Below are 13,946 nucleotides of genomic sequence, written 5' to 3'. Positions count from 1 at the left end.
GGTGCCCCTTTTACATTTTTGGCCTTTGCATTTGAGAGTGAGCGTGCCACTGGTTTACAGAGCAAGAGAAATAGAGGATGTCATTATAGTCGTTATTTTTGAGCATTAGAGCAAACTTTTAGAGCGTATTGTATCCCACTTTTTAAAAATAGTTAATCATCCGAACATTTAATCATAACATTGTATGAAATACACAGTGTTTTTCTTTTTTTCTAAAAAAAAAACACCATTACCCATAAACCTTCACGATGACGTTGTAAACCACGGACATCAAGATGGTGCTTGAAAGTACTATGGTCTGGTAAGGAATAAGAAATATGGTTAAAGTTATAAATGGAGAAGCGTGACTTTATTCCAAAAGAGCTGTTGTTTGATAAACTAAATATTCGTCTTTTTTACGTTGTTTGGCTGAAACATTCGTACGTTTATTTAGTTTTGTCTGTGATTGAAGATGCTCAAGCTATTCCCTGAGTCACTCCATCACCTAGCTAACGTTAGCCAGGAGGAGCGTCCTCCACACAGCTAACAAAGGGCTGTTTAGTCACGTTATGGACATTTAACAAGTTATATGATTACTAACGCTAGCCTATATGAAGTTGCTCTTTTACGTTTACGAGAACGTAGCTGTTAAATTCAGATTGAGCCTCAAATTGAATTGAAATGTCTCTTGATTAACGCGTTAGCATTAGCTAGCAAACAAAAGTCAGCTATAACAAATAGACGCTGTCTCAGTTTTGGATACATTCATGGAGAGAACACATCTTGAGAAACCTTCTGTTTTGTTTAACAATATCATGGTTGTTCACAGGTATCAGTTCTGCAGGACTGTTGCATTGGTTCAATCCATCAACGTTACATTGTATGAGATCAGGTTATTGTGTTCATATATTGATAGTTAAACATTTTGTCTATTAAATGTCAGAAAACTGTTTTAAATGCTCATGACTTTTCCCCAAAGCAACGTGTTTATATTGCTTGTTTTTTAACAACCATCCGTCCAAATCCTTACTTTTGAGAATCTGGAATCACTTCAGCGATAAATCATTTATGAAAAGTGTTTGCAGTTATTTAGATCATTGAAGTGATGAACTAATTGTTTCAGTGTCCTCCCCTTAACATATACGTATACAGAGTACCTGTTAGAGATGCACATTGGTTATAACCAATATTAGTCCAATCAGTGTACTTTACACTGTTTACATTGTTAACACTATTTTTCATTCTTAGTGTGGACAATAGTGAGTACATGCGCAATGGAGACTTTCTGCCCACCCGGCTGCAGGCTCAGCAGGATGCAGTTAATATGGTTTGTCACTCCAAGACCCGCACCAACCCCGAAAACAACGTGGGCCTCATCACCATGGCAAAGTAAGAGGCAATGTGTTAGAATGAGAGTGCTGACATCTAAAACTATTTTAATAAAATAACACAAGTGTTGTGTGTCTGTGTGCAGCAACTGTGAGGTGCTGACCACACTGACTCCAGACACAGGCAGGATACTGTCCAAGCTGCATGCTGTGCAGCCTATCGGAAATATCTGCTTCTGCACCGGCATCAGGGTTGCACATGTGAGTTTGTGACTTTCATTAAAAAGTGAGTCTTCTCCTGCTCCTCCTGCAGGAAAACCAATAGAGGAGCTGGGAGAGTGAAAAAGTGAAATTATGGAACAATAAGACATATTGAGTCAGTTAAAGAACTGCCTCATCTGAATGTTATTAATTACAGCTGTACTTTACATGCCACAATGTCTGTGGTGAAAAGATCCATCATCTTATTTGTCATATAAACCTTTTTGTCAGTTCATACGGTTTTTATTTTTTTTCTCTCTGTAGTTGGCACTGAAGCACAGACAGGGCAAAAACCACAAGATGCGCATTATTGCGTTTGTTGGCAGCCCAGTGGAGGACAACGAAAAAGAAGTGAGCTACGTTCTGACATAAGTCCATGTGTTTTATGTGTTATTAGTGTTCATGTATTTGGGATTTTGTTATTGATAACCAGGGAGGATACTTTAAATAATATCAGACACTTGAGATTGTCTTTGGATGGGATGGTAGACATCATGCTGCTCATCGCACTCTTATGGAGTGAACTTTAAACACTGCTACCTGTATGCACCAAATTGATATTAATACATAATTATTCACTGAAGTATTTTTATTTTCTTGTAGCTGGTCAAAATGGCAAAGCGTCTAAAGAAGGAAAAGGTCAATGTGGATATCATTAACTTTGGAGAGGAGGTATTTTTCCACTCATCTTGAATATCTAATGTTCTTAATGTATTTCTACACTGTTATCTGCTGGTCCACGTGCTTACCCTCGTTCTTTCTCACCCCTGCAGGAGATGAACACAGAGAAGCTGACGGCCTTCATCAACACACTGAATGGCAAAGAGGGAGCAGGCTCCCACCTGGTCACGGTTCCTCCAGGCCCCAGTCTGGCTGATGCCCTGCTGTCCTCACCCATCCTGGCTGGAGAGGGAGGTGCAGTGCTGGGCCTGGGTGCTGGTGACTTTGAGTTTGGAGTGGATCCCAGTGCAGACCCAGAGCTTGCCTTGGTAAGAGAGCAGGGGAAAGTGGGTAAAAATGGGTCACTGTTTGTGTAGTTTATTGAACTACACAAACAACTTCTCTTGTCTTTTGACTGTAAAATCTTCTGGATTATTTCTCCATATTGCTATTTTTTCCCCCACTACCTTCGATACCACATTTTTAATCTCTCTTCTTCAGTGTATTTGTGTGGCCTTATGCTACTTGCTGATTTCTTCCTCTCTTCTCTTTAGGCTCTGAGAGTGTCTATGGAGGAGCAGAGACAACGACAGGAGGATGAAGCTCGCAGAGTCGCTGTCGCATCAGCTACTGAAGCTGGTATTTCCTCTCCTGCTGCAGATGGTGAGAAAAATGTCCAACAACTTGATTTGCCAATTTCTGCCCATCTTCTTTCAGTAGAGGATATATTGCTCCCATTTTGAGTGTGTTCACATGGTGTGTTTTTCTCTCGTTCTGTTGCAGAGTCCGATGATGCCCTGTTGAAGATGTCCGTTCCCCTTACAGAGTTATCCACACCTGCTCTACCAGACTTCAGCCGCATGACTGAGGATGAACAGATTGCCTATGCTTTGCAGATGTCCATGCAGGGAGAAGGAGCAGGTAAAACATGGATTTGGACTTTCCTGAATTTCCCTGACTCAGAGAATTGCTAACCTCTAAACAAGCTCAGATTCAGTATACCTCACCAACAATATACAATCATGTTCACGGCATGTTAGAGGAAGCAGAATACTTTTTTGTAGTTGGCTGGTGTCCTTTATGTGTTTTACTTATACTATATGTATCTCAGAATCTAAAATAAGCCATGGTATGTCTGCCTTTTATTACAAAAGGCATGATTGATTGTAGAAGTGTATATATCTAACTGCCAATTTGGTTAATGATTACCTAGAGATGCTGCTGTCAGTATTATTGGCTTGTTTGTACTGGCACTCTAATACAATTTATTATTCTACTACACCTAGCATAATAAATTGTATTAGAGTGCCACTTTGGAGCTTGGAAAACATTCCTACATATCTTACTTGTGATTAATGACTTAACAGTTGGCAAGAGAAAAGTTTGTTACAGTTTAAGGTCCATATTTACAAAGTTCTCTATTTAAACTAAATGCAGCATGAGAGTACAAGCTTGGTATTTTTTTTTGTTACTTAAGATAACACATGGATGTAATACTTTTGGCAATAATTATTTTGCACATCATCAATCCAGGTTAAAAATGACCACAATTGTCCATAATCCCCATTTTTCCTAATCAAACAACATTTCTGTTCCATTTTTCTTGCAGAGTTTGGTGCTGAGGACATGGACACAGGAGCTGACTCCAGCAAGGCTAAGGTAAGCACAAGCCTTTATTAGTAGTCTTTTGTCTTTTTCACCAGATTGAAATGTGCGTGGTAAACTTTACAATATGTAATTTTCTTTGTCCAGGATGAAGAGGACTATGATGTTATGCAGGATCCAGAGTTTCTTCAGAGCGTCCTGGAAAACCTTCCTGGAGTCGACCCAAACAACGAGGCCATCCGTAACGCCATGGGCTCCCTGGCTTCCCAGACGGGCTCTAAACCCGACAACAAGAAGGACGAGGAGAAAAAGAAATGAACACCTAAAGAAGAACTTAATATATGATGAATAAAAAAAGACCAGAGACTTGCACCGCATGTGTTGTTCACAGTAACATTATTACCCTCCTACATACAGGTACCATTTTGTTTATGTGGCTGTGTACAGGCTGTGTAAACTATAAACATTTTTTGCCTTTTTTCAACTTAAGGTTAAATGCCTATTCTGATTTCATTTTTTGTGTCAAGCAGAAATGCTTTCTTTTGAATCTTTTGTAATATAACTACTCAGTAAGAAGGCAGATTTCCTCAATAAATTTACATAGTACAAGGTGGTACTTGAATCTGATTTAGTTTAATTTTTACACCATATCAATTTAATTTCAATGCATTAATATTTACAAACATCACAGCTATTTCTAATGAGAAGTATCAACAGTGTATAATTTATATTTAGTATGTAACTTAAAAAGCAGATGAAGAGTTTTATTAATGTGTTTTTATATAGGTACTTTTCTTGCAGAATTAGTACGTGTGATTAGTATGAGACCACAAATCACATTTTATAATAACAGCCTGTCAGCAAGTACTAAAATACAAATACATCTTTCTAGATTTATTGATTCATAACACCAAAACCAGTAGAAATACGAACATTTTCATAAATTCTGTACTTAAGTGCAATTTTTAGGTAAACTGTACTTCAGTATTTCCATTTTCTGTTACTTTATACTCGTCAAGTAATTAATATATCAATAATACATAAAATCAGCCGTAGTGACATGCCCATTAATACATCAATAATCACAAAACGATAAAAAGGCAATTCTACTAAATGAGTACTTTTACATATGGTAGTTTAATTATGTTGTGATGGCAATACTTTTGTAATTCTACGTAATATGGGAGAGCTTTTACCACCACTTGTCAAAAGTCACAGATTGTAGAGAAAATTGCAGAATGTTCAGTTCGTATTAAAAAAGTTTTTTATGAAATAGTGTTTGAAATGGTAATGTCTACGAATGTGTTTCCATAACACCGCTTTAATATTGTGGGCAACCTTTTTGAGCCACCTGGGAAGTCACTGTCGCACAATTTGTTGACGAGGAAATTATGCGTCCGACAAGAAAGTCAGGAACCAACTTTGCAAACTAACGTTAGCAGGTAATTCAAAATAAATAGAAGCTAATGTTAGCTTCAGCTAGAGCAAACACAATGCGCATTAAGTATTATATATTGGGACCGCATTAGCTGAGTGTTACACTGATCTAGCTAATTGTAGTTTTTGACTAACGTTACGTGAGGAAAGTTGGCTATTTGTCGTTAGCACGGCCAGCTAGTTAAATGCTAACGTTTAGCTAACGTTAGCTGTTAGCAGAAGGACCCACTTGTTGCAACACCACAGTTAAGTTTGACATGCAAAACGGCGACTTTCTTGTTTCTTTAGACCTGTTTATCTGTAATTGGAGCAGAATTACCACCAAGTATGTGTCAACGTATCAAGTTAACGTTAATATGTAACGTTGTTGTTCTGACTCGTGTGTTGCCCCGATAGGTCTCGAGCCTTGTGCTGGCAATGGGGGACATGAAGACTCCTGATTTTGATGATTTGCTGGCAGCTTTTGACATTCCTGACATTGATGCCAAAGAGGCCATTCAGTCAAGTCCAGAGGAGGAACGAGATGAGGTGGGGACCAATTCAGATGAGGGAGAGAGTGGGTCTCCTTCATGCTTTCCCTGCCCTCCTGCCTCACACAGTGATCTCCCTGTGGTCAGTGTTATTGTGAAGAACATAGTACGATCTGAGTCTTTGGAAGAGGAGGAGAAGTCTCACAGCGATGCCACAGTCACAGTGGGTGACCTCACCTCACAACTTGGTCAAAAAATGGCTTCCCTTGTGGGAGATGCCCTTGTGGAGCAACAGATTGCCAATGGCTTTGAGGGATCTGTCCCCAGGGATCAGGGACAGTCCAACACAGAGCCATGGCACCCTTGTTCACCATTGAGGTCCACACTGAATGCTACTGAGAGTAAAAGCGTTAAAGGAGCTGAGGTTGGATTGGTCCAACATGCGCCTGATGTCATAACCAGTCTGAAGCCCCTCCCCTACCTCCTGTCTTCGACTAGAGCTGGTCCTAGCACCTCAACTCCCCCTTCCCTACACTCAGCTAGTCCTCACCTTATTCGCCACTTGCCTGAGAAGGAGGAAACTTGTCTCTTCAATAATCCATCATCCTCCCCTTCACCACAAAATGGGAGTATTAAGGCTGTAATTAAACATGTTATGCACTCAGATGACGATGACTCGGAGCCTGACTTAGGAAGTCCGCTGGTGATCCAGGAGAGCCCAGAATCTGTAATGTCCTCCCCTCCCAAATTTAAATACAGAGCAAAACTACAGTCTGAACTTCTTGCGTCTCCTGAATCCCATCCCTGTCTTGTCTCCCATCGTCCTCTGCCTTCTCTGGCACCTGCAAAACCTAAACCCAAACCTGAGGAGCAAGGGCAACCTACCAACCTCAGTTGTCCCTCCACAGCTCCTCAACCACAGATTCTCCAGGACTGCCTCCCCTCTCTCAGCGCGGGCTCTGCATCAGTCCAAGAGGAGAAATACCCAGAGCATGTGATTGATGAAAGGGACTCACCTGAGAGCCCACCGCCCAGTGAGACAGGTTTTGTGGTCCCCAAGAGATGCAGCAGCCCTGATTCGGCCCAAGCAACGGCAAACCACAAGGACTTAGGTCACGAAGAGGAGCTCATGGAAGGTGAGCCCAAAGAAGAGGAAAGGCTGGGTGACACTGAGGAGCTGAGTGAAAAGGTGGCCGGAGATGGGGGAAATTCAAATGAGGAGAGCTGTGGTGCTGGCACTGAGGATCCTGGGTCTGCTAGCGCTGCAGACACATTTTCATCTCAATTGCGTCCCCTCAAAGTTAAAATCAAAATGCCTACAGGTAGCATCACAAGGACTGTGAAGGGTGTTGCCCCTAAAAAAAGAGCCATTCCCAAGGGAGCGAATAGTTCAAAACCTTCACCAGAACGTCACAACACAAGATCCAAGAGGGAGTTATCACAGCAATCTCAGTTGCCTGCAATGGCGATGCTCCAGGATGCCTGTGCAGCAACGCTGGAAGGTGCCAGTACGGTCAAAGACAAAACCGCAGTGGACACCAAGTCTAAAGTTTCCCCGACAGCTGTTAGCATCACCAAAACTGCAGCCCTGCCCACCATCTCCGTCTCCACTCCGAGAGTCACTCCGGGTGGGGTCAACCCTCGTGGCCTGGGTCATAAAGCTCTGAACAGCGGGATGACACTTCCTTCACCTTTGCTTACGCCTCAAGGTAGCAGCAGACCAGCCTCCATAGTTAACAGCACCGGGGCAATCATATCCAAGACTCAGACCAACCTGGTGGAAGCTTTCAACAAGATCCTCAACAACAAGAACCTCCTGCCCAGTTATAAACCAGATTTGAGCTCACCTCTTCCTGCAGAGTGGGGCCTTCCTCTACCTGCACAGGTAAGCTGTCATTGTGAACAGTGCTAAAACAATTATTCGATCATTTATTATAATAGATGTTAGTTAACTGCATTTTTGGGGGATTTTGGACTGTTGGTCTGAACAAACAAGCCTTTTTTAATTTGTCACATTTAGCTGTGGCAGATTGTGACATTTAAGGGACAAAACAAATCGAATAATCCAAAAAATATTTGGAGTTTAATCGGTAATCCAATTAACTGTTAGTTGCAACACTAATTGTGTAAACTGCAAATGTGGTTCCCTCCCACATCACATATTATCAGGTTGATCCAGCTGTTTTGCTTAGCATTTAAAGTTAAATTTGATGATGATGAGCAGCCCAACTTTCAAAGATAGAAGATAACTGGGTTTTCATTTATTTAAATAAAAAAAGCAATATAAGGGAAGAGAATGTGTGCAGTATCTGATACTGCATTATGAACAGTGTCATCGTTTTCATTGTAACATATAATGTTCCTTGCAGGCAACAAGAACTAGGCTTCATTGGTCTTAATTTGACATGACAAGCTCACAGCATTGTTTCACATAGCTCTATTTAATATTAATGTCAATGTCTAAGAAGACGAATGTCTGATCCTGTGCAGGGCTACCGCTGTTTGGAGTGTGGCGATGCTTTTGCACTGAAGCAGAGCTTGGCGCGGCACTACGATCGCCGCTCACTGAGGATCGAGGTGACCTGTAACCACTGCGCCAAGCGGTTAGCCTTCTACAACAAGTGCAGCCTGCTGTTACACGCCAGAGAACACAAGGAGAGAGGCCTGATCATGCAGTGTTCACACCTGGTCATGAAACCTGTTCCGATGGAGCAGATGATTGGCCACCCGGAACCCAAGGCAACTGGTTGGTTAACATCTGTCTCAGCACTGTTGCTTAACTGTTCTTTTTTTTTTTGGGATGTTATTCATATGTGTGGTTATGTCTCTCTTTGTATACTCCTCATTGATTCCTCAGGCTTGCTCTCTCCTTCTCTTTTGTCATTCTGTTCAGGACCATCATCGTCCTTGTTAGGCCAGGTCATCCCAGCACCAATGCCACATCAAGCAGTGTCCAAGAAGAAAGCAGACGCAGTGCAGTACATTAGTAATACATGTTCTGAGTGTCAGGCTCAGTTTCATAGCAAAGAAGAAGTGGCCGAGCATTTCCAAGAAATCCAACCAGCACAAGCCTCTGTGAGTCCCTGTAGTGTGAGGACATCTGTTTTTAAATTTGTTTTCCAACGATAGGAGAATTAACTTAATTCCTTTGTTTTTTCTTTTGTCCTCTAGTCATGCACAGAGTGTTCTCCTCCCATGCTTCTGCCCAACAGCTGCACTGCAGCAGCTCATCAACGCATCCACCAAGGCTGTTCTCCACACGTCTGCCCAGAGTGTGGGGGCACAGCCAAGCAGCCGCTATTTCAAACGCACCTTAACGAGACTTGCTTACACTTTGCACGACGCATTGGATACAGGTGTGATGTTGTCGGTGTATCCACAGGAATTCTGTTTGCATGCCCGTGTTTCCCCTCTTTCCTTTGCCATTTAAACAACTCTTTCTCTCTCTGCAGATGTTCCAGTTGCCTGGTGGTGTTTGGGGGGCTTAACTCAGTGAAGGCTCACATTCAACAGGCTCATTGTGATATGTTCCACAAGTGCCCTAGCTGTCCTATGGCTTTTAAATCTGCTCCCAGCATACAGAACCACATCAGTGCCCAACATCCAACGCTCACTGAAGGACAGACCATGTATATATTACAACACACACACACACACGCACACACACACACACACACACACACACACACACACACACACACACACACACACACACACACACACAAACATACACGTTCTTTAACTCATGAAAATAAATGTTTCCTTTGAATTGATTAACACAGTTTGTTTTATCCTTTTACAGGTCAATATATAAATGTGTCATGTGCGACACAGTTTTTACAAACAAGTCTCTGCTGCACGTCCACTTTGACACTCATTTAACCAATCAAAAGGTGCATGTGTTTAAATGCCCTGAGTGCACCAAGTTGTTTTCTCAGAGGAATTCCCTTTTGGATCATTTCAAGGTACATGTATGCTTACATTGTGTCTAATATTGTTCAGTTAGTGTTAAGACAGCCTTATAATGCCACTTTTTTTTTTTCTTCTGTTCCTCAGACACATAAGACTCCCACGTTAAAACAAGAGTTGCCGTCACCTCCAGCTGCTTCATCTCGTTCACGGCCTTCAGTGAAGTTGGAGAGCTCAGATGGAGAGGAGTGGATGGATGAAGAGAAGGTCAAGACGGAGAGGATGAAGACCCCCTCCGGATGGAAGTGTGCCCCTTGCCATGCACGCTACACAGACCGGGAAGACTACATTACCCACATGGCTGAACAACATAGCAAGGTCTGGAAGTATATTTTGACTAAATTGATTTAGTTTTTAGATGCAGCTATAAATGATTAGATGTAGCTAAGTGTTTTTTGTGTTTTGTATTATGTAGAATCTGAAGAAGTTTCCTTGTAACAAGTGTGAGAGCTCCTTCACCACCACCTCCAGTATGAGACGTCACATCAGAGACAAACACAAAGTCATGTACCGTTGCTTTCGTTGCCAGTGAGTATCCCAAATTCTGCATTCCTTGGCATGACACAACAGTTGAATTTGCTGGCACTTTGTGGATTTCTGTTTATAACACCCAGGTGGTGACCTCACTGATTTCAGATAGTGAGTATGAGTAGGACTTGTCAGTTGCTTTTTGTAAACACCGCTTTTTAAAGTTGGCCATTCCTCCCTGGTTTAACAAGGTGCACAGGGCTCATCAGCGGGTGAAAGCCAACCCTAGATTCACAACACGGGTTATGGAACAGTCATAATTTAATACTGATGACTCTATAGGACCTACATAAGTAAACGGGACCATTGGGCTATTTATGTGTAGGTATTCTTAATGCTTGTCATTGGTACCACCAGTTCGGATTTTGCGCAAAATCAGATGAAATCATGTAGGTTCCTTCAGCTTAGTATATGCGCTTACACACACACACACACACACACACACACACACACACACACACACACACACACACACACACACACACACATAGAGAAGGGGAGAGAGAGTGTGAAAGAGAACCTCCTCTTTTAGAGCGTCATACATACCTTTTTTTGGCATACTATACTCAGACTTTTTTAGTGCATTTTATACGACATACGATGACATTTTATGGAATACTCTATGACTTGTTTGTCTTTTTGGCATAATACACTATGATTTCATAATGGCATTGTTATGGCATACTATACTATGTTTTCAATGCATTTTTATGGCATATCATACTATGACTTTTTAAAAACTTTTTTATGACATACTTTACTTTGACTTTTTATAACAAAATAAACTGACTTTCTATTACAATTTTATGGCATACTATACTATGACATTTTATCGAATACTCTACTCTTTATTACATATTTTGTCATACTAAACTATGACTTTTTAATGTTATTTTTATGACATGCATTGTTTCTGACTTGTTTTGACATAATATACTTTGATTTGTTCTTAGCATTTATATATTTATATATGACCTACTATACTACTACTAACATTTTATGCTTTTTTTTATGACAGACTATACTATTTTTGAATGACTCTTAATTATTCCTTATTCCATGGGCTATTTGTGATTTTAGGGGTAATGCTTATATAATAATAAATACAAATGTCAGCCTTTCTTTAGCCTTAACTGGGATTCCTGAAATAGATGATGCCCCAAAATGCTGACTATATCAAACCTTCACTGCAGTTAATAAATCGTGTGTGTGTGTGTGTGTGTGTGTGTGTGTGTGTGTGTGTGTGTGTGTGTGTGTGTGTGTGTGTGTGTGTGTGTGTGTGTGTGTGTGTGTGTGTGTGTGTGTGTTCTCTGCAGTGAGGGTAAGAAAACATTCAGCAGCAGAGCGATGTTGGAGAAACATGTTCAGCAAAGACACAGCATGGAGCCAGGGAGCCAGAACACAGTGATTGTAAGCCACTCTTCTCTTTTCTAGAAGTCAAACAGGAAACTATTTTTACTAGGATGTTGTTAACTGCAGCTGCCTTGATTTCCACTGGTCGCAGGGAGGCAGAGATGAGGCCGACAGTTCCTCAGAACAGGACGGTAGTTTGGGGGCTTGCCAGAGACGGAAAGGAGCTGTGAGGATGGAGCAGGAAGAAGAGTCCACTGATGGAGTGAGTCCAGTGAAGAAGTTGCGGTCCTCCTCCTCTGCCCCCTTCTACCTTCCTGAATCTGGGTTCCGCTGCTCCCCTTGTGGCTTCACCACAGAGGACCAGGCATTGTTCCTGGAGCACATCAGCCAGCACCGACGAGGAGGGACAGAGGGCGGCAACGGCGGTCAGCAGTGTCTACAGTGTGGCGCCTGCTTCACATCCATCTCTGCCCTGTCACGCCATCGCTTCATCACCCACAAAGTGAGAGACGTATCCACTGATAACCAGCACTCCATCAGCATGCACCCAGCACCTTCCCCTGGTACCAACAGGAACCATGAGTATAAGAGTTCTCTGGATGGTTCGGCACCAGCATCGCCCTCCTCTCAATCCTCCATAGCTCAGGGGAAGGAAGAGGAGGGCACACTGGCCTGCAGGGTGTGTGACAAACAATTTGAAAAGGCAACAGATCTGACTACGCACTTCAGAACTCACGGTATGGCTTTTATCAATGCAAGGAACGCCGGAAAAAATCCCTAAATACGTGGCTAAGAGCACTCTCGGTTGGTGATAACAGAATATTTACACGTGCCTTATATACTGTCGACTTATTATCAAAGAGTGGGTTAGCACACTTTTGCAAGAATTAAACCAAAGAGAGGTGATATAACAGAGTTCCCATGTGAATAGATTGTAAAACAATGAAATGTGATTTTTACTGGTGAGGATAAGATTAACCTTTTACTGCTCAGGATCTAATGCTGCATTTCTGTGGTCCGTAGTGATGACTCACAGGATTAGAGCTACTTCTTTGTCAGTGAACAGTTAGTCTGACTAGTTGCTGTGAGCCTACTGTGATTATGACGGATGTTTCATTGAATGTTGATAGTTGGTGATGGAATGTGTCTGTTTTGATTTCTATATTTCCATCTTACTAAGGAGAAGTATGAACCCAGGTATTTTTCTGCTAAGTCCTTTTTGTTTGTTTTTCTACATATTCTTAAATAAGCATTGCAGCGGTGTGTGTGTATACTTTTTTTATTGCCATTTTCAGAACCGTACAATAACAATTTATATTGATTGCCACCTCGTCATTGGCTTCTATACAAATGTGAAATTTGTTACTAAAAAGACTTTGGACCCACTTCATTCATCTAATTCAGATTGCTGAAACTAAATTTCTGAATATATTTCTTCACAGAATGATCACTGGATTTTGCCCCCCATAGTTCATCATATTGTGAAGGAATGTCTTCACTGCCAGTATTACAGTGACCAATAACGTTCAATGCATACAGTGGGGAGTTGGTATTGTAATTGAAAAAAAATGTGAACCTAACCTTTAAATGTGTACTGATATTGATAACATGTCTCAGCAAGTTTGAAGTCCCTGTATGTTTATATTTATATTGTACTGAAATGAAAATTAACCAATAAGATATACAATTAAGAAAACTTTGCTTTGGGAAATGGACAGCAAAAACCTGAAGTGTAAAGAATTTATAGTTAATGGAGTAAAACTGAATGAATGTTAATGTATTAACATTAGATTAAGTGATTTATTTCTTCTCTGTGATGCGTTTTCTAAATGTTTTATGAGATTACTGTGAACAAAAGATCAGTATGTATGTGATGATGTCTGTTCCTTGTGCTTTTCTGATGTTTTCAAGAACATGTTGTATTCTGAATTTGTTTTCATACTTTGCACTGCTAAAAGAAAAAGAAAAAAATACGATGTTGCAGCATGGCTCAGTGACTGTCAGCAGGTTGTTGGAGAAGATATGTTAATAGAGGATGTGTTTTGATCTAGTGGCACTTTGTTTATGCTGTTCATGTCCGGCTGAAAAACCACAGGATCCACTGACTGAGCCGATGCATCCCCATCTTAGTTTTTGTTTTTAAGAACTGCCCTGTTGTCATCAGTGGCCTGTTTGTGCTTACTTTCTCAGGAGATTATCCAATGCTTGAACATTCATTGTTCTATTTAACTTTTCTGTTCTTGCATTGAAAAAGACGATTTATATCCAAAGGTTTAAAAAATAAAAAACTGGCACATTGTTTTATTTTAACTTGTTTTTGTCTTCAAATACCATTTAAACAGTAACTGAGTACTAC

The 13,946-nt window shown here is 41.1% G+C and overlaps 2 protein-coding genes across 3 annotated transcripts; both read left to right on the top strand.

Annotated features, from left to right (window-relative positions):
• Positions 1-244: 244 nt before the first annotated feature.
• LOC137891576 (26S proteasome non-ATPase regulatory subunit 4-like) lies at positions 245-4,446 on the top strand. The gene is made up of 10 exons (XM_068736261.1): positions 245-301; positions 1,228-1,368; positions 1,454-1,568; positions 1,833-1,919; positions 2,172-2,240; positions 2,342-2,557; positions 2,783-2,891; positions 3,012-3,149; positions 3,838-3,887; positions 3,981-4,446. Exons 1-10 carry the CDS (start codon positions 276-278, stop codon positions 4,149-4,151), a joined length of 1,122 nt encoding a protein of 373 aa, XP_068592362.1. The 5' UTR covers positions 245-275; the 3' UTR covers positions 4,152-4,446.
• Positions 4,447-5,220: 774 nt separating this feature from the next.
• On the top strand, positions 5,221-13,889 carry znf687a (zinc finger protein 687a). 2 transcript variants are annotated; one of them, XM_068735446.1, is made up of 11 exons: positions 5,221-5,275; positions 5,667-7,625; positions 8,231-8,486; positions 8,634-8,815; positions 8,912-9,096; positions 9,193-9,369; positions 9,543-9,705; positions 9,797-10,027; positions 10,125-10,237; positions 11,554-11,647; positions 11,742-13,889. In XM_068735446.1, the coding sequence occupies exons 2-11, from the start codon at positions 5,688-5,690 to the stop codon at positions 12,369-12,371; spliced, it is 3,969 nt and encodes a 1,322-aa protein (XP_068591547.1). In that variant the 5' UTR covers positions 5,221-5,275; positions 5,667-5,687; the 3' UTR covers positions 12,372-13,889. The 2 variants fall into 2 exon arrangements, with proteins under 2 accessions (XP_068591547.1, XP_068591546.1); XM_068735445.1 differs by having other exon boundaries at positions 8,231-8,815.
• The last annotated feature ends 57 nt before the right edge of the window (positions 13,890-13,946 follow it).

The sequence above is a fragment of the Cebidichthys violaceus genome, unplaced genomic scaffold, assembly GCF_023349555.1.
Source record: "Cebidichthys violaceus isolate CVI_PGR_0920_01 unplaced genomic scaffold, fCebVio1.0.p SCAF_7, whole genome shotgun sequence".
NCBI lineage: Eukaryota > Metazoa > Chordata > Actinopteri > Perciformes > Stichaeidae > Cebidichthys > Cebidichthys violaceus.
Note: the sequence above shows the minus strand (reverse complement) of the source record. Positions and strands in the feature narration are given on the sequence as shown.